The sequence below is a fragment of the Alosa alosa genome, chromosome 9 (genome assembly GCF_017589495.1).
Source record: "Alosa alosa isolate M-15738 ecotype Scorff River chromosome 9, AALO_Geno_1.1, whole genome shotgun sequence".
NCBI classification, from domain to species: Eukaryota; Metazoa; Chordata; class Actinopteri; order Clupeiformes; family Clupeidae; genus Alosa; species Alosa alosa.
Window position 1 is genome coordinate 18,778,529 of NC_063197.1, and position 21,265 is coordinate 18,799,793.

Here is a 21,265-nt window from a genome sequence, read left to right on the forward strand (position 1 = left end):
TAACATCATTTTAAACCAATGAGAATGACATCTGTCATTCCCTTTAACGGCACAAAGCAGTCAAAGGGCCCTATCATGACATTCTAAAGTGCATCGTCACTCGTCAAAAGTCTATTCAAATTTAGTAGGATGTCCAGTTTACATTGGGAGGGGTTTCGTTATCAAACGTGGAGCGCATGGCGCAACAAGGTGTTCCTAGGTTTTTTAATCAGTCATATGGGTGTGTTTGGGGCGTAACATTCATTTAAACCAATGAGAATGACATCTATCATTCCCTTTAACGGCACAAAGCGCGATATGTCAAATAAATGCATCGGTATTTTGGCATTCAACGGCGCATTTGAAGGAGGCTGCTTGCGAGACCGTATGAAATAGTCATTCTTCAACCATGCATTACTAAAACCTAGCATAGCCTTCACACATTTGCACTCGTCTATTATTTGAACTCATTGGCAAAGTGAAACTAACTTCACCAAGGTGTCAGTCAACGAAGACAGTTATATGCAGTTACTTTCACTATTGACTGACAATGGGTTACCATCGAAAACATAGGCTGGAAAAAGCAACACTTACCCTAATATTGCTCAAATGACTGAATAAAACAACATTTATCCTGCAGAGGAGTTGCTTATATCTCGTGACAGTGCTGCGTCTTCAGCTGTGCTCCATACATGTGTCTCACTTCCCCTCCCCTAATCACTTTTAACCGTCATTACCAATTTGCAAATGATGGTGAATAACTACTCATCATGAGATGTACAGTATTTCGTAATATCTTTATTCTAATTATGTTTCCCATTGTAATCGTGCAATTTGAAATGCTTTGCATGGACGGGCGCTGGTGTGCATTCATGAATGATAGAAGGATGGTGCGTGCACCTGCCAATATGACTGTTGACATGCACTCTTAAAATAGCATATGAACAACTCGCCATTGACTTCTGACCAGGTTTAGGTGGTGTATGATAGCGATTTTTAGACAACGCGCCAGGCCCCTCCCTAGGTTGTTAATTGCCACACCCCTGGTCGCAATGTTTGAAATATAAACGTGCAAAATACCGAATTCAACTTTGCGCGGGTGAATAACAAGCTTTACGCCATGCGCAGGTGCCCAAAATACAGCCCAAAGAATGCATTGGTATTTTGACAGTCAATGACACATTTGATGGAGGCTGCTTGCGAGACCGTATGGAATAGTCATTCCACTAAATCATGCTTTACTAAAACCTATAGCCTTCACGCATTTGCACTCGTCTATTATTTGAACTCATTGGCTAAGTGAAACTAACTTCACCATGGTGTCAGTCAATGAGAAGACAGTTATACGCAGTAAGTTACTTTCACTATTGACTGACAATGGGTTAACATCGAAAACATAGGCTGGAAAAAGCAACACTTACCCTAATATTTTTCAAATGACTGAATAAAACAACATGTAAAACAACATTTATCCTGCAGAGGAGTTGCTTAAATATCTCGCGTCTTCAGCTGTGCTCTCGTCTCATCACTTTTAACCGTCATTACCAATTTGCAAATGCATTGTGAGATGTATTTCGTAATATCTTTATTCAAATTATGTTTCCCATTGTAGCCTAATCGTGTAATTTCTAATGTTTTGCATGAATGTGCGATGGTGCGCATTCATGGAGGATAGTAGGATGGTGCGTTGTGCACCCGCCAATATGACTGTTGACAATGCACTATTAAAATAACATATAAACAACTCGCCATAGACTTCTGACCAGGTTTCTCTTGGTCAGTGGCGTGATGCGTTGTAGGTGGTGTACAATAGCGATTTTTAGACAATGCGCCAGGCCACTCCCTAGGTTGTTCATTGCCACACCCTTGGGCGCATTGTTCATGCAAAATAAGAAAATAAACTTTGTGCCGGGTGGAAAACGAGTTTTACACCATGCGCCTGGGTGCAAGATAGGGCCCTTAGTGTTAACTAATAATTGTTGCAAACTGGTACTACGAACAAAATATTAGTGCATTCCTGGATCTACATCCTTATGCACACGCTAGGTCTACATGAGCATTGGGAATGTACTGTACATAAATTTGTCACTTTAGACACACAGCAATGCCACTTATACATTAATATAACAACCAGAGTAAACACCATATAACAAACACATACACTGAGTTCAACATACCTGTACACATTGACATAAACCAAGAAAACTTGTGACATGCAGTCTTCATACACACAGGATATCAGTAGTCTGTTAGCAAAGAAAACAATATAGGCCTACTTAATTTAAATTAAGATTTTAAATATAAAATAACACTGCATGCATCTCATTATAATAGATGAGTATGGGTTTTATAAAGTAAAAATAAACGTTTATAATGCGGCTAAGAAACAAGTGTACCTTTCCTCAGATCAGCAACAGCAGACTGAGGAAAAAACGGAGATGCTAACAAAACAAAACTTAGTCTCTTGAAGGGGCAGTACAGGCTCACATTCTCACAGGGAAATCAGGATTTGGTAAAGGTCCATGAAACTATAGCAAATAAAATATGAACTCCGTTACAAGAGGACCCCGAGAGCAATCTTCCTTTGTGCTGCTTTAAACTTTTACAGCCTTAGTTTTAACACTAGATATGGCTCTAGATGTATGTATTGAAAGTGACAATATAATTTGTTATTAGTGTAAACAAGTGTTCACATTAGTCGAAATGGTATTCCGAAATAAATCAATTTTAGAGAATGCTCCCACTTCAAAAAGTGCAGCAATTGCTAATGCAAAAGGCCTGTGAACAAACATTTTGTTTCATATCATTACCATTCCAATTCATAAAATGGTGAATGCTCTCTGTGGTTAAAGGATATTGCTGTCTTCTAACTCAGTATTTTATCTTATCTTTTTAAGGAACATGTTTTTGGGGATCATCTGGCTCTTGACCTCGCCACAAATTTGCTCAACTCAACTAACATCAACAACATGCTCTTCTTGCATAGAAATTTATTTAGACCCAGTTCCTTTAATGCCTTTGTTATATACCAGCAGTACAAAAGTTTTGTTTCTTGGTAGGATTGAGACAATTCAGGAAAAGGCCTTCATAAAGAACCCAAAACTTGAGAGAGTGGAGTTTATGGGTACCTCTACTACTTCTGTAGAGGCAGGTGCCTTTCAGGGTTTAACTGATCTCAAGACTTTGGAGATTTCTGGCACCAATCTCAGCTTACTTCCTGATGAAATGTTTAAGAATCTCAAACAACTTGTCACACTTTACTTGACACAAAACAAAATTGAAGATATTACGGAAAATTTGTTCAGTGGTCTTACAAAACTTAGAGATCTTAGACTGAATTCTAATAATATTTCCTCCATTTCCATGAAGGCTTTTGATAATATGGAGCAACTTCAGACACTTGATCTGTCTAAGAACAACCTTGCCAAAATTCCAGATGATATTTGGTCTGGGAAACTGACTAATCTGGAGGAAATCAATATACAGGATAACAAAATCACATATCTACAAACTAGTTCAAAATCCCATGAAAAGCTTGAACGACTATTTTTAGGCAATAATCTCCTGAATGAACTGCCCAAAGAGGCATTTGCTCACCTCCCAGTTCTGAAAATACTGGGTTTACAGAAAAATAATATTACCTCCTTTTCCCAAGGAGTATTTAGCAAACTTACACAGCTTGCGTTGCTGGACATTTCCAATAATAAGATTGAAAATCTGCCTCAAGGAGTTTTTGAGGGTCTTGGAAAGTTAAGTGAACTCAATCTGGAGGGTAATCTAATACACACTTTAAAAGCCGAGGCCTTGCCATCTTTAAAGACTCTGAAACTATCCAACAATAAACTGAAGTCACTAACTGGTGTTCCACTTGAGGTGTTCGGAAAAATTGAAAATGTTTATCTGGATGATAATCCTTGGCTTTGTGATTGTGAAATGAGTGATTACTTGGAAAAACCATACAATTTCACAATATTTTGTATGTATCCAGAGGCACTAAAGAAACAAAATTTTAATTCTTTGACCAAACATTCAATATGCCCCAACACAACACCATCTGAGAAAATGGACACATCTACAAAATCACCTGATGCTTCCAAATCGTCTGATGTCTTACAACCCCTATATGCTTCAAAATCGCCTGATGTTTCACAACCCCCACCCAACTATCAAAATGGACCTACAAAGGAGCCTACAAGTTATCAGGGTAATACTTGTTTATTTGATCTTTTTATATGCATTTTTGATGTTGTAGGACTATTAGGACTGTTCATCAGAATTTGAATATATTTTGTTTTCATTAAACTAATGATTTAGGAATACATCTGATGCCATTTGTGGTTCTCTGTCTTTACTGATATCTTATGAATTCATATTCAAAATCTGCCTGAACAGAAGTGAGCAGAAAGTCTGGGGCCGGTTCCCCGATAACGCTCACTCTTAGCGCGCTAAGAAGACTCAAAAGATATATCTTACCAAAGTTGTTTATGTTCCTAAGTGTGTTCCCCGAAGTGTCCCCTTAGAAAGCTTCTTAACACGCTGCCTCTTACGTTCGACGTTACAAAGGCACTGTCCCAAGTGAAGGTGCTGAATTAGTTGGCATCGATTGCTCAGGAATCAATTTTCTACTTCACGCGAAGGTGCATGACGGTGTTAAAAAAGACAACACGTTCTATGCAAATGAAACATTCCTCAAATTATTCCAGTAACATTTATTTTAAGTTATCAGTAAAATATAAACTATTAACTAAATGATCAAATTGTCAGTAATATGTTCACACAATATGTTGTGACGGATAGACTAACCGGGTAGGCCTATCCCTCGCTAATCATCCACCCTCCTTATCCCGTTGTGCCACTTGTGCCGCTTCTTGACATGGGTTTAACGACTTCTAAAAATGATGTAATACACTTTTATATTAATGGTAAGGTAGGTACCTTACAATTAGAATTGATTGGCAAGCAGCTGCAGTTACTTCTGTTTAATGCGGTATTGATTGCCATTGATTAATGTTTTCAATAAAAAGCAACCTATCTACAATGAACAGAGAGAGTTAGATACAGTATGGTGGGGAAGCAACGTAAAAAAAGGGCACCAAGCTTCTCGTCAGAGGAACTTGAAGTTTTGCTGGGCGAGGTGAGCTTGCACAAGGTGACACTGTTTTCCAGCTTTCGGAATAACTTGTGCAACAGCAACAAAAAAAGAGCTATGGAGCAACATGGACTACACGGCTCCGCGGCCGGTGCCGTCTTTGATTCAATACAAGGACATGTTGGATTGCTGCCATAGGCCTAGTTGGTCGCTTACTGGACACCATCATGCTTACCCATTCATAGATCTTAGCCATTTAGAGTCAAATTCTTTGCCAGCTTTTAATTATCAAAAGTGATGGCCAATTTGAACACTTAAATTACATTACTAAATAGCCTAGGCTAATTACCACCATATTAGTTCTGATACCAAATAAAGTAAACTTCATAAATAGGCCTGCATCCATTGCGAACAAATTTTATTATTAGTCTTAAAATGTTCATAACATAAAATCATCGTTGAGCCACAACATTGTCAACATACTGTACCATAGTTTGACTTGTACTGCGCTTACGCTGATTTCTAAACACTGGTCGACTAACCTTGAGAGCTCAAACAACGCTAAGACTTACAATGGTCGATAACCTTACTTAGACTTACAGAAGATATACTTAGCGTACGAATCGTGCCATAACGTTAAGAGAGAGGTTAAGGAATAGGTTAAGAACTACTTAGCGATAAGAACGTTTTGGAGAACCGACCCCTGTTTGGTGTGCCTCTAGCCAGGGTTATGAAGTGCTATGCAGGGATTAGCCAGGAGTAGACTGCGCGGGCAGGAGTCAAGCAGGAATCTATTCCTAACCAAGTAAGACATGAAAAGCTTGAACGACTATTTTTAGGCAATAATCTCCTGAATGAACTGCCCAAAGAGGCATTTGCTCACCTCCCAGTTCTGAAAATACTGGGTTTACAGAAAAATAATATTGCCTCCTTTTCCCAATGAGTATTTAGCAAACTTACACAGCTTGCATTGCTGGACATTTCCAATAATAAGATTGAAAATCTGCCTCAAGGAGTTTTTGAGGGTCTTGGTAAGTTAAGTGAACTCAATCTGGAGGGTGATCTACAGTAATACACTCTTTAAAGCTGAGGTCTTGCCATCTTTACAGACTCTGAAACTATCCAACAATAAACTGAAGTCACTAACTGGTGTTCCACTTGAGGTGTTCGGAAAAATTGAAAATGTTTATCTGGATGATAATCCTTGGCTTTGTGACTGTAAAATGAGTGATTACTTGGAAAAACCATACAATTTCACAATATTGTGTATTTATCCAGAGGCACTAAAGAAACAAAATCTTAGTTCTTTGACCAAACATTTAATATGCCCCAACACAACACCATCTGAGAAAATGGACACATCTCTAAAATCCCCTGATGCTTCAAAATCATCTGATGTCTTACAACCCCTAGATGCTTCAAAATCGTCTGATGTTTCACAACCCCCACCCAACTATCAAAATGGACCTACAAAGGAGCCTACAAGTTATCAGGGTAATACTTATCTATTTGATCTTTTTTCATGCATTTTTGAGGACTATTAGGACTGTTCATCAGAATTGGAATATATTTTGTTTTCATTAAACTAATGATTTAGGAATACATCTGATGCCATTTGTGGTTCTCTGTCTTTACTGATATCTTATGAATTCATATTCAAAATCAGCCTGAACAGAAGTGAGCAGAAAGTCTGTTTGGTGTGCCTCTAGCCAGGGTTATGAAGTGCTATGCAGGGATTAGCCAGGAGTAGACTGTGCAGACAGGAGTCAAGCAGGAATCTATTCTTAACCAAGTAAGACATGAGGTGTAAGGAAAAGTGGTGAGTTGATAGCACATGCCCAAGTAAATGTTGTTACTTGTAGGTAGTCTGAGAATATGTTGTGAGTGAGCAAAGTGTGTTTGGGTAGTCTCTAGCAGTGGTCATGCTATACAAGCAGGGATGTAGTGGAGGCTAAACGCAAGTAAACACAGTTTATCCACCTCTGAATTTTCAGATATAGAGTTTATCCACCTCTCAAAAGAGTTAATTAATCAATTGCAACTTTTAACATTCAAAAATCACACTGTATTATCCACATTCACAATATGTACACTCATCAACACTCTAGGAACCATTTAAAGGGATATTCCACCATTTGGGGAATTACACTCATTTTCCACCTCCCCTTGAGTTAAACAATTGATTTTTTTACCTTTCTCCAGTTCATCCATCCGTTCTCTGACTCTGGCAATACCACTTTTAGCTCCAGCCTAACATAGATCATTGAATTGGATTAGACCATTAGCATCTCGCCTGCTAGCATCACGTTTAAAAGTGACTAAGATGTCCAGTAATTTTCCTATTTAAACTTGTCTCCTCTGAAGTTAGAAAGTGTAATAAGACCAATGGAAAATGAAACGTGGCAATTTTATTTGACATGGAACTATACTCTTATTGAGGTGTAATAATCCAGTCACTGACCAATTTGTCTGCTGCAGCTCAACCTTGTTGCCGGAAGTTAGCCTACAGGGACTATTTTCAGGTGCTGCATGATATCATTGTGCTGCTGCGTCCATGGTGTTCCTTGATTTCGAGAATAAAGTTGAAGTATCATGTCGACTTTAATCTCGACGTGTTGACATATCATACTGCCTTAAATCTCGACATTTCATCTTGACATGCCCATCAAAACTAGTTTGGGGAGTGACCATTCCAAAGGGTAGGCTACAACCGGGACAATTGAAAAGGAGGACAAACAAAACATTCCAGTTTTCTTCGAGTGCAACGATAGACAGACATCATTTAGACAAAACATTGAACATATGAACCTCTGTTGCTCAGCCAAATACTTTCCTGTTAAGTCCTTTTATCACAGAGTTATAGGCGATAAATTCAATGGTCAAAAGTAAACTTCATTAGCGGTTTATGATTTATTTTATTATTAAAGAGTGTTTTTCATCTAAAGGTTCGACTTCATGCTTATTAGCCTAGACTACAAAGTGCTCTCCCCAATTCCAGACTTTCACATTGCATGTTCGTTTGTAATGGATGCAAAAAAGCCTATATTGCTGAATGTCTATGGAGGGACAAATGAAGCTGTCCCAACCAGGCAATGCCATGTATTCTAAGTATGCACACATATCTGTGTTTATACTATATTTTATGCAGGTGAGACATGGACAAGCAGTTTTAGAAAGATGAGTTGTGAGTTCATGTTAACCTATTGAGACTAATGGCCTGTGGGTCATGAAGGGCACTTATTTGGATGTGCGGTGGCAATTACCCACGTAAAAACAGAGTGAAATAACATTTTGTACTATAGAAACAGTAGCCTATATCATTGGAAACATGTATTATTCTAGCTATATAAATAGATAGACAGATAGATAGATTACTTTATTCATCCCCAAAAGGGAAATTATGGTGTTACAGCAGCAATTAATAATATAAACATATATCACACATAAACATACATACAAGTTAAAAAATAAATACAATTGGATATGGTCTCCATTGAAGAGGTTGTAAACCGTGCATTGTCTCAGCATAAGATTTTCTTCTCACAACACAAAGGAGTTGTTGTAAATAGTTATGGGAGTGGGCAGGAATGATTTACGGTCCTTGTTACAGCAAAGTTGAAACAACCTCCAGCTGAAAACACTCACCAGTAGTGGCATCTTCAACACCAACCTCAGGTCGGTAGGCAAATTGCAGTGGGTCCATTGAGGTGGCCACCTTAGGACTGAGGTGTACCAGCACCAGTCTCTCCAGCACTTTCATGCAGTGTGATGTTAACGCCACTGGTCTGTAATCATTGAGGACAGATGGAGAAGACTTGGGTACTGGAACAAGGCATGATATTTTCCACAGCACTGGAACCTTCTCCTAACAAGGCATGATGTTTTCCACAGCACTGGAACCTTCCCCTGACACAGGCTGGTGTTGAATAGGTACTGTAGAATCCCACATAGTTGTTCTGCACAGGCCTTCAGGACCCTGGTGCTTATGCCATCTGGGCCTGCAGCTTTGCTCTGACACAGTCTCTCCAACTGCTTCTTTACCTGGCTGCTGGAAACAGACAGGCTGATGGAGGAGGTAGAGGAGGGCCCTGTATTTCTAACCTGACTCTCGCCAGATGAATTTCGTTCCGCCTTGCTCCACTCATCCATCTGGGAACAATCCATTGGAGTGGTGCTTCAGAAGGCTGGGCCTAATAAAAAAATGCTTGCATATGATTGGATAAGCCACTTGTCCGCCATCTATTGACATGCTACTTCAACCACTCACATTGAAGCCAACCTGTGACGCTGAGAACAGTCTTACAGTCGCTTCTATGCTACGTCACATCTATGAAACTCCCGCCCTACGTCCTGATTGGCTCTACCATACAATCTGGTGCCGAAATCACTCTCAACGGAACCGATCCCAGATGGATGTGAGTGGAGCTAGGCGGATTCATCTGGCGAGAGTCAGGTTACTGTATTTCCTAATGGCGCTGTGTTGCAGTCCATGGTGGTGATCGGGAGGGTCGAGGAGGTGTGAGGATGCCGCTGAAGGAGTGGTGGATTTGAGTGGGAGGGGGAAGCAGGGGGTTCTGTGCTGATAAAAAACACATTCAGCTCATTGGCTCTGTTCAGGTTTCCCTCAGCCTCGGCCCCTTTTGCTTTGAACCCAGTGATGGTCTTCATTCCTAACCACACATCCTTCATGTTGTTTTGCTGAAGCTTACTCTGCAGTTTTCTCCTATTTGCCTCTTTGCTCTCCCTCAGCTTTATTTTTAATTCCTTCTGCACACTCCTCAGTAGCTCTCTGTCCCCATCCCTGAAGGCCCTCTTCTTTCTGTTAAGCAGCTACTTTAGGCAGACATTTTTCCTTGTCTTAATTCATGTATAATACTGAAAAAAATGTAGGCATGTCAGAACTACAGTTATGCCGCTTACATAATGTAGACTAAAAATGTAGGCATGTCAGATTTACAGTTATGTCACTTACATAATGTAGCCTATATGCTTTTTTTAATGTTTGATGACCAGTGTTGGGAACGTTACTTTAAAAAAAGTAATTAGTTATAGTTACTCACTACTTGTTCCAAAAAGTAACTGAGTTACTCTATGATAAGAGTAACTCGTTACCAGGGAAAGTAAATATTTGCTACTGTTAAAAAAAAAAGTTGCTATATGTCAAAGAATTTGGATTTTTTTGAGCAGCCAGTTGAAATGAGTAGAACAGACAGGTGTTTGTAGGCTACATAACTTTCGATATTTATTAGATAGATACTAGTGTTGCGCAGGTTAAGGTTTTTTAACATCTGCACCCACCCGACCCTCAAAAATATGTGCTGATTAACGACCCGAACCCGACCCGACAAAAAAAAACAACGTGCCTATAGCCTAGGCTATCCTTTGTAGTTCATATTGAGGTAGAGACAATGCTTTCTTTAACTAAACGCTGAAACAAGATGAATTTGCACTGTAGACTATATGCTTCAACAAAGAGTTGTTGCTCTAGGCTTGTCTCGCTAATGTTGGATTAATTGAATCTGAATCTAGCTTCATGGACATAGGCTAGGCCTACTAAATAAATAAACAAACGGAAAGATCCCGATGTATTTAAAGGTAAAACACAAGTAATAGGCTACATCATGTAGCCTAACATGAACTCTCTCTCTCTCTCCGCGTGCGCGCATGCGCAAACACACATTGACACAGTTTAAACTCGGTTGATATATGTCTGTTGCCTAAACTTTACATTTTTATGAACTGAACCAGAAATCTGTGGAAGAAAGTTAAAAATTATTATTATAGCATGCATCCACGAACTTAACAAAACTGCATCTGTCTAATGAAAGAAAGTTGAAATTATCATTAAGCCTATAACATGCATCCACGAACTTAACAAAAATGCATCTGTAGACGATCCTGTTTGATTTAGGTCCCGCGGGTAACGGGTTGACCCAGCAATACTAAAAGAGAGATATATAGATATAGATACTTTATTGATCCGGAAAAATTCAAGATATTGCACATCGACAGACTGGTTGACTTCAGCCTGTGTCATAGGTTTTTGTTGTGAGGCAGAAAGATATTTTGCTGCTCCGAGTCCTTCTTTGCTAGTGGATGGCGAGCTATCATCTCTGGTGGAGGTATCGGTGTTTTTGGCCACTAGCTTTAGATGCGTGTGTGAGATGCTTCATTAAATTAGAGTTGCTTACAACGGATGTCGACAAAGTCTTCGCTCCTGGGCATAATGTACACATTACATGCACGTTCTTGCCTTTGACCACAATGAATTTGAAGTAGTGCTTATATTTCCACCTTGAAAATGCCAACTTTTCATCGGATTGCTCCTGACCTCTGTTTCGTCGAATCTCTATTTTACCTGTTGCATGTGTGTGGCGCGTGTGCTGGCAAGTAAAAAACACTGGCTCTGATTGGCCACCATGAAACAAGACTCTGCCTTAGCCAATCATAATCGCTTACGTCGTTATTAACCCACCTCCTTACTAGCTGTGAGCCAGGGGTGCGTTCGGATTACACAGTTTATTCAATCAATGCATAGTAACGCACCGCATTTAACGTCCAGTAACGTTAACGGCGTTGTAACGACGGGAAAAGTAATTAGTTAGATTACCCCGTTACTGAAAAAATAATGTTGTTACCTAACAACGGCGTTATTCCAAACACTGTTGATGACAGGATAGAGACTTAAGGAAAATTATGTAGACTAACAATATACAATATAATTTTAAAGTCCTAATGATCAGCCTATTATTTGTATGTCCCACAGCTGACATGGAACGTTATTAACCGGTTTGGGAACTTTATTTTTTTGTTCTAACCGGTTCAGGAACGTCAATTTTAGGGTTGAACCGGAAACCAGAAAAATTAAAATAATGTTTCTGCTCGGAACGAACCAATTAGGAAAAAATTCTGGCTCAAAGCCCTGGAACACACACACACTAGCCTAGAAATCTAGACGCACCCTAGCGGCGGCAAATTAATTTGCTCAGCCTGTACGTCTAGTATCAAACCATAGGGATTTCTATTGGCTTAAGGCGGGCTTAACAGGATAACGACAGTCCTGCGATGGTGAACAACAAGGAAGGTGGCTATGGTGAACGAAGAGCGGTTGTTTGAATCGGCGTTGGTGTCAACTTTGGAGGAGTTGGACTTTTCTTTGAAAGTTGAGCAACACAATGTACTTAAGTCATTCCTTTCAAAGAAGGATGTATTTGCCGTTTTGCCGACCGGATACGGATATGGTCGTAGCGCTGGCCTATTGCATGCCTAGGCAGTTTGAAAGACAATTCTCTGCCCGCCCCTTGGATTAAGCGAGGTGAATGGTTCGATTCCAGACTATACATTTCAATGATATAGGATGGCCCGCCAGGCTACACACACACACAGACGGAAACACACACATGCACACACTCATTTACATACACAAAAGTTGCAAGAGTAAGGGATGGATTAGGAGATAGAGACAAATTGACAAGCATGATTTATTTTTGCAGAGAGAATGTGCAGGACTATTTTGTATCGTTCTGTGGTACATCCAGTTATATTTTGAGCATTGTCAGTGGTATGTGGCAGTGGCAGTGACTTATGTGTAGGGACCCTATTCATAGTACTGCAGAAGTGTGGTGCTAATGTTGAGCATTATTAAATTATGTTTTCTAAACAAAGTTCGGGAGGAGCCCTTAGGGATGATTGACAGCAATTAACTCACCTGTCTTCCGCCGCCAGGGTTTTAAGCTGGCCTCCTTATCCATAATACAGCACATGCGGTAAGCTACAACATTATTGAGTCGTATGGTAGGCAGGCGTAATGGAGCTGAGTCTTTTCACACTAACCATCCAAAAGCTACATCCAGTCCATGGGCTCAACCTGGTTCATCAGTTTCAGGTCACTGCTACAACATCATTATGCTATAGCTGCTCCAAGCCCGCGTTTTCAACAAGATGATCCAGGTGACTCGAAATGCTCTAAATTCTAACATGGCTCACCACGCCAAGCGTCTGAAGTTTGTATCCACTATCCAGCGGAGGCCAATCTTCCGAAGATCACTCAATCCGTAATCCGTGTAGGCATCGGAAAAAAACAGGTTTTGTTCATTCACTTCCTATAGTTGCCCAGTGACTTCTCATAAACTGATCCTAGCGTTGTTGGATATTTAAGCTACTTATAACAAACTGATAAGCCTCAACCTTAAGTGCCCAGTATTTCCGCTGGCTCGTTCCGCAGGCTGTTTAAACGATGGCGCTGCGTCGCAGACGTCATGAATTATTAAAGCGATAGTACACATTTGTAATTCGCGTCAGGCGACACAGACAGCAAGGAGCAAGGGTGATTGGTCAAGTAGATTCAAGTAGCTACTGCAGGGTATAGCAACAAGCTAGTTCACTGATATAAGCTTTGCAAATAAACTCAAGTCATATTTGGTTACAATGACTGGTTATCCGTATGTTTTAAAATTAGCACTTCGCCAGCAAGCAGTGCTTTGTAGGCAGTTGCGCTTCAGTTAAACTCTCAGCAGGCCCTCAAACCCCAGTCTACAGCCAAAATATATTAATGACACTCCTTGAACACCGGTTTATTGTTTCATTCCATGCCAACACTGACAGGAGGGAGTGATCACCACCACCACCCCCCATCCCTATTGACAGCTTATTAAAATGTTTGCTATTATCGCATCGCAATGCATTATCTAATTGCAAGCTGCAATTATTTATGTCGTCTTCTTGTGTGACGGTTAGTGAAACACGACACTGCACTGACGTGCTCACCAATCAGAAGCGGCACAACTTTGGATCTTGACATCAACATTAAAAAAAAAAAAAATTTTTTTTTTTTTAATATATATCGCTATTGCATTGCTCCCATCATTGGACAGCGGCACACATCCGCAGCACTCTCCATTTCCGCGGCATCTTGTTCCGTAGGTCGGATAGGAAATGTTATCCTCCTCCGTCTTTTAAAGGAGAATTCCGGTGTGATATTGACCTAAAGTGTGTTGAAACATGATACCGAGTGTGAACGTATGTCTCATAGCCCACCTCAGCTTGTCCCCTGCACTCCAAAATCTGGCGCTAGTTAGCCGATGCTACCAACAGCTTTTTTCAATGGTGGTGCTTGACATCGGGCTAACCATGCAAATAAATCACTGTTTTACACCATTTATGAGGCTCAATGTATCTCCACACTTCATTGGTAGACTTCGAGGGCCCTGACATTTAAAACGAGACATTGAGAACTTTGAAAAAAGCAGTGGTAGTTTACTTACAAGACTATTTATACAGACAGTATCTTCCACGAAGTTTAGAGTTTGCAGCCATCTTGAATTTAGTCCGCGATAAATTCGACGGCAGTAAGAATGAACAGGTATGATAAGGGATCAGATTCCAAAAATAATTCAGTGGAAATGCATGGATTCCAGTTGCTGCTACTGGAAGAAACTGGAATCCATGCATTTCCACTGAATTATTAGCTTACTATCGCAAGACCCATGCAACGAGGCTTCGCTGAGCTCCAAGAACCACGCAGCAACTGCTCCGCTGAGCTCCTGCAACCCTGCTACAACGACTCCGCTGAGCCCCAAGACCCATGCAGCAAAAGCTACACCGAGCTCCAGGACTCACGCAACGACTGCTTCGCTGAGCCTCAAGAACCATGCAGCAACAACTATTCTGAGCCCCAAGACCCATGCAATGATGGCTTCACTGAGCCCCAAGACCCATGCAACGACAGCTTCGCTCAGCCCCAAAAACCATGCAGCAACAACTAAGCCGAGCCCCAAGACCCATGCAACGACTGCTTCGCTGAAGCCCCAAGAACCACGCAGCAACAACTACGTCGAGCTCCAGGACTGAAATGTCCCCACCAATATTCAGGTTGAAATGGGGGGAAAAAGCACTCACAGGCGCTACACAAAGAGTTAAATCATTTTTCACTTCAGTCCTGTGGATCATCTCGTACAGATCTTGTAATGTGCAGTAGCCTATAAGGGTAAATCGCGCTGATTTGAAGTTACCTAATAACTACCAGTGACCTGCAGCATGTAGCGCTTCAGCTTTACTTCACTACAAGCATGAAGTGCTTCCAAATTCACCCATTCTTCTCTGTTGAACTCCTCGAGAAGTAGGCTACTCATCACACATGTGTCACATGAAAGAGCCTTTTCTCAGCTTTTAAACAGTGCTAGCTAGCCACTGTTTGCTGTGATAAACAGTTCGTGAGAAAAAATAACTTCAAGAGATTTAATAATTATTCTCTGCACCCATCTCCACATCCATTAGTCTCGGTGGAATATCATTGGCCTACACACTCTTCCGCGCAACACATGACAAACCATATATCAGAATAAACAGCAGACCTTAAGGTGTGTAAAGGTGTAATGCATTCCCGTGTATAGTTAGCTGTTCCAGAGTAATCCGGTTTTGAAATAAATTATAGCAAAATTCAACATGGTCTTTCGGCTGCATTTCTTAAAACTGAGCTGTGCTTACATCGCCTAGATATCTGTAAATATTAGAATCAGAGAATATACAGGCAGCTCACAGTTAAGAGTTTGTCAATGTAGCCTTAATGATTTCTTTTCACAAAATGCTAAGCATGCATGTATTTAACTTTCTTAAAACTGAGCTGTGCTTAAATGGGCATGATTTCATAACAGACCAAATAGAAAATAAATGTTAAATATAGCCTACATATCTGTAGCCTACATATTAAAATCAGATTATGTAGGCTACACAGTGTAGTTAGATCAAGTTGGACAGTAGCACATTTTAATCATGGATAGTAGTTAGACAGTATCACATTTTAATAATTTTATATATCTATAGTGACTGGTGAAAGAGTTGAGTGTTTTTTTTTTTTTTTGGGGGTTAGTGGGTAGTGTCCCCACCAAAGCTCAGACCAAACCTACGCCCTTGCCCAAGACCCATGCAACGACTGCTACTACAGCTGCATGCATTGGCCTATCAGAGTAGCAATCAAATACTGACCCGTTGGTCCACAGATGCCTATCAGTCCTACTGTACATCCACTCGATCTAGTGGATCTATGACTTGCTAAGCAAGCGCTAATGTAATTTCGGTTTTGGCCTTCCTTTCTGCTCTTTTGGGGTGCAAGCGGCCATCGCTCTATCGTGGCATTCCATGACCACGGCCAGCTACCATGCAAAACACGTGCTTAGCCTATACACTCAGTATATGTAACTGGGTAGACATCTGCGTTGTGTTGATTTTTTTAATAAAGATGACCCAAAACGAGCACGGGATACTGCTGAAGTTTTATTCTGCACACACGCACAGCAAAGCATACAGTACAGGGTGAGTTTGCCAATAGCTCCTCTCTCCATAAAGATATTAGACAGCCAAAACAAAAATGCATGTAAAGTGAAGAATAATAACAAAACATACCTGCACACACGCACAGCAAAGCATACAGTACAGGGTGAGTTGGCCAATAGCTCCTGAAAAAGTTCACACATACCAACTATATTACAGGTGCTAATGTGCTATCCCATTTTTGGCATGTGGCTAGACTGACGTATACATGTAAACAATGCATTTAAAAAGTAAATTCACAAAAATAACTCACAAATAATATACATGAACTGAATACAAACAATATAAAGTGAAGCAATCTTATGGATGACAATATTTAATAGAAATATTTATAAGATTGCTTATGAGGCTGCAATCAGTCAACCTACCTCTCTCCATCAAGATATTAGACAGGAAAGAGGAAGGGGGGAGACAGGGGGGTCAAGACCAAGGGGGAGAGGAGGGGCTACTAGAGACCCTCAATACCAGTGTGTAATAAATTGAACAGATTTAAACTGTAACTAGATAACCTAGATCTATTGTGCAATTATGTGATTCCTACAGTAAGTATAAGGTCTAACCTGTTACATATAGCAATCATGCCGACGGACAAACTAGTGAAATGATGTTTTCTAAACAAAGTTCGGGAGGAGCCCTTGTTCGGGATGATTGACAGCAATTAACTCACCTGTCTTCCGCCGCCAGGGTATTTAAGCCGGCCTCCTTATCCATATGTCACATGCCGCGGCGCTCGCAAAATTATCCCTCCTCCTCCATTTTACTGATAGCCCAGTTATGCATCCTCCTTACACTGGGGGGTGCAAGCGGCCAGCGCTCTATCGCGATCTCCGCTTCAGGCATTCCATGACCACGGCCAGCTACCATGCCAAACACGCGCTTAGCTTATACACTCATTATACACTCAGTATAGCAATCATGCCAATGGGCGAACTAGTGAATGGTTAAAAAAAATGACAGGTTGTTTAGTGAATGGCCCTTAGTACTTGCACTGTTAGCTGTTTGGTGATCAACTCATGGTGAAAAGACAATGGGTTCAGATTACACCTGAATTACACTTTAAGTATTTCTTCTTAGCTCTTTACGTCTCTGTAGTCAGGAAGCACATTTTAAGTTAATTTCAAATATTACATAAGCATGTTAAAATACAACCCCAAAAGAGAAAAAGTTGGGACGTTGTGTAAAATAAGAATAAAGAATTTATTTACTAGAATTTAAGAATAAAAACAGAATGTAATTTGCAAAACATTAAATGTTGAAAATGACACATCTGACTATTTCATGGAAAATATATGCTCATTTTGAATTGTATACCAGCAACATGTTTCAAAAAATGTTGGGACGGGGGTAACAAAATGCTGGAAAAGTTGTATTATGATAAAGAAAACAAAAGGAGGAATGTTTCACGACTAATTAGGGTAACTGGCAACATGATTGGGTATGAAAAATAGCATCCCAGAGAGGGAGTAAAGATGTAGGGGTATTCATCACTCTGTGTACTGTAAACCTGTGTACACAAATGATGAAACAATGCCATTTTAATGCTTCTTAACAAGAAATTGTGAAGTATTTGGGGAGTTCATCTACAGTCTGCAGGACAATAATATCCAGAGAATCTTTGCAAACAAGGGAAAGAGCTGAAAAACAAATTGAATGGCCGTGGTCTTTTGGAAATCAGATGGCACTGCATTAAAACCAGACCTGTTTCCAGACCAGGCCATGTCTTTTCCAGGGAAGATCTTGTATATTTTTGGAAAACGATACCAAAATAAATTCTGTACATATGTAAACAGTAGTTCTCCATAAAGGAAGAATCCAGGTGCTAAATGGCCTGTTGGCATTCCAGATTTGTCAAATTAGGAATTGAGAATTAAGAATACCCCATACTGTTGGACAACTGAAATCCTATATCGGGGAGTAAAGGGACAACATATCATTCTTAAAACTCTAGCAACTGGTCTCCACAGATCCTAAACATTTACAGAATTGTGTTAAATGACTTGGTGAAGCAGCACAGTGGTAAATATTCCCTGTCCGAACTTGTTTTGAAACATGTTGCTGGCATCAAATTAAAAATGATCATAGGCTATATTTTCCATGAAATAGTCCAAATGTTCATTTTCAACATTTTATATGTTGTCTATGTCCTTTTTGCTGCTAAATATGGGGTTTCAAGACTTGCATATTATCACATTCTGTTTTTATTTGCATTTTACACAACGTCCCAACTTTTTCTGATTTGGGGTTGAAATGAGAATGCTATGAGTGTATTCAAAATACACTGCTATACTATTATTAGTTATGTGATGCCTTTTAAGTACATTTCCAATACAATTACACAATTGTACTGCGACTGTATTCTGAATGCTCATGAATCACTATTTGTATTGTGTACTTGGACTATTTGAGTCACAGGTTAACGATACAGAAATACGGTGTTGATATTCGGTTGTATGTCGGTCACATTTTAGTAAGAGCTAACAAATCTCTTTACTTTTCAAAAATTAAAAACACGATGTGACAATATGAAGCTTATATTGTGTGTAAGTGTTTGTGCATGCTCAATTCAAATCTACAGACTCACATTTGGCTGTGACACTACCAAGGAAGTGAAAACTATGCTTTTGGGAAACAGACCCCAGAGCAGTAAGAATTGCGCCCGATCTCCCTCTAGTGACCCACCCTCATACGGTTATGTCAAGAGGTGAAACACACCTGTTGTTCCCCGTTGTAGACCTAACCCAAAGTGATATTTTGTCCTTGTCCCTGCCACCCCCCCCTCCCCTTACCCTTTCTCTCCCCTTGTGTTTTCTCAGTAGATGGAACTATGAAACACAACTGGTCCAATGTTAGTAGAATAATTTTGGCTACCATCGCTCCACTTCTCACGCTGTTGTTTCTGTTCATTCTTGCACGACTGTACACACGCACCAGGGGTAAGTCACAAACACACACATGAACACACACACACTGAGCCGCGGTCATATTTTTTATCGCTATGTGGTACATCTATGTTGTTGGGATAGTTCCCCTCAGTCTTTCGGAACCATCTTTGATTAAATTTTCAAGCCAAAACTGCATTCACAAAATGCAACTTCACATGTCAATAATTCATTTTCATTTAATCTCAAACAGTAGCACAACTAGACAATATGGTTTGACTTTTCCAATTTGATTAAAAAAATAATAAAAGCAGATATTGATTCCCTCCTCTGAGTTCTCAGCTATAGCTATCAGGAGGCAGACAATTTATGTCATCTTATACATGATTGCCTGGTCTGCTGTCATAGACCACATTTGTGATTAATAGCCTGCCCTTCCTTGTCCAATATAATGGGTAGGCGATGATGTTACGAGTTTGACAGTATATTATATGATTATTCGGCTATCAGTTGTGGAAAAGACATAACGAGAAAGACTACATGTCGCCTGTGACGTGAGCTAGCTCTAATCACTAACATTAACTGAGATGCTAGTTTTTGTAACGGCAGGAATAAACACACATGGTAACAAAAATATTTGAAACATGTCTAGCTTCACTCAACACATTAACACTATGATACAGTGTGATTGTAAAGTTGTATGGTTCACTGTGTTCAAAGTCGATCTTAATAACCCTCTACATCTCGACCAACTGATGGTTGTTATGGGAAACTAGTTAGCTGTCGTCTAGCGGAAAGTTAGCAATCTTTACACGAAAATTTATATTAAAAATTCACAGACAACATATGTTCACATTCATGGCAAAATTTAAACGGGACCAGAAAATAATTATTTTTTCACATTCACTTGCATTAACGATTTTTCAATCTAGAGGTCCAGCGGGGATAGCGGAAAGGGCGGGACTTACCAGCTCTATAGAGCATCACAGTCCCGCCCACAGGAGTTTCCGGAAGTAAGAATTCAATGCAATTTCTCCATTGACAATTCGGGGATAAGCCATAAAAACTTAACTGCACATGGTAGACTCAAAACCAGCTACGGCTGTACTAAGCGATTGTGTATGCTCATATAGACGCCAAAAGTTCACGGGGCACTAACCTCGTTTTGAGATAAATGTCTTTTATTTGCGATGTCTTGGATAAGTACTTCATTACCCACAATCCTGAACAATCCCACAGTGATGCCTCTGATTGGTGGAAAGGCTGTTAAGGTCATAGTTTGAAACTTTATCAGCGAAAATTATTGACAAAGAGTCTTTTACTGCCTATGGCGAAAATCTTAATGTGAATAAAAACTTTCTAGACGAACATTGGTACTTGTATCAACAAGCATTGTGGTTTATATATCACACAAACTTAGTCAGGGCCAATACACCATCAAATAGAACACTGGAAATGCTAGTTTGAACACTTAACTTTTCAGGTAGCCATTTCAGACATTAGAATGTCATTATAATGCTGCTAACATTAGCCTACATGCTGCAACACATGTATGAAATATATTATGTTTTAGTGACCTTGTTGTTTCTATGAACATGAATTGTTGTTTATATGAAACATCAACTTAGTCGAGGCATAAAAAGCCCTGTATATCCCCATTAAGAACTTAAACCTTTCAACTAGCTAGCTAGCTGATAGCAAAGCTGGATGCTACCATCAGGTAGACACTGCAGTAAAATGGTTAGCAAACCGTCCATGCCCCCGTGAATATTTCAGTTCAAGGACGAAATCAAGAGTGTCCAAAGGGGTGAAAACCACTTTAAATCGGGTCACATTATTGACTGTTGTGTGTCGAGGGTCAGCTTATGGGTTTTGTATGGGCCAGCATGAGGGACAAGACCTATCAAACCTACAAAGTTGTGTGGTGAGTTTTGCAGGGAGGTTGGTAATGCTAGTTAACATTAGCTAGGCTACTGTAGCCTTCATACTG

At 40.0% G+C, this 21,265-nt stretch overlaps 1 protein-coding gene across 3 annotated transcripts in view; it reads left to right on the forward strand.

Annotated features, from left to right (window-relative positions):
- The window catches only part of LOC125300728 (carboxypeptidase N subunit 2-like), a 68,399-nt gene that overhangs the window by 29,876 nt on the left and 17,258 nt on the right, over positions 1–21,265 (forward strand). Inside the window, exons 2-4 of one of the 3 annotated variants that reach the window (XM_048252849.1) lie at positions 2,877–4,183; positions 6,482–6,562; positions 19,210–19,329. In XM_048252849.1, coding sequence (XP_048108806.1) covers positions 2,881–4,183; positions 6,482–6,562; positions 19,210–19,329 — 1,504 coding nt within the window. In that variant the 5' untranslated portion in view covers positions 2,877–2,880. The remainder of the gene's footprint in view (positions 1–2,876; positions 4,184–6,481; positions 6,563–19,209; positions 19,330–21,265) is intronic. The other 2 variants (XM_048252850.1, XM_048252851.1) reach the window with 2 other exon arrangements.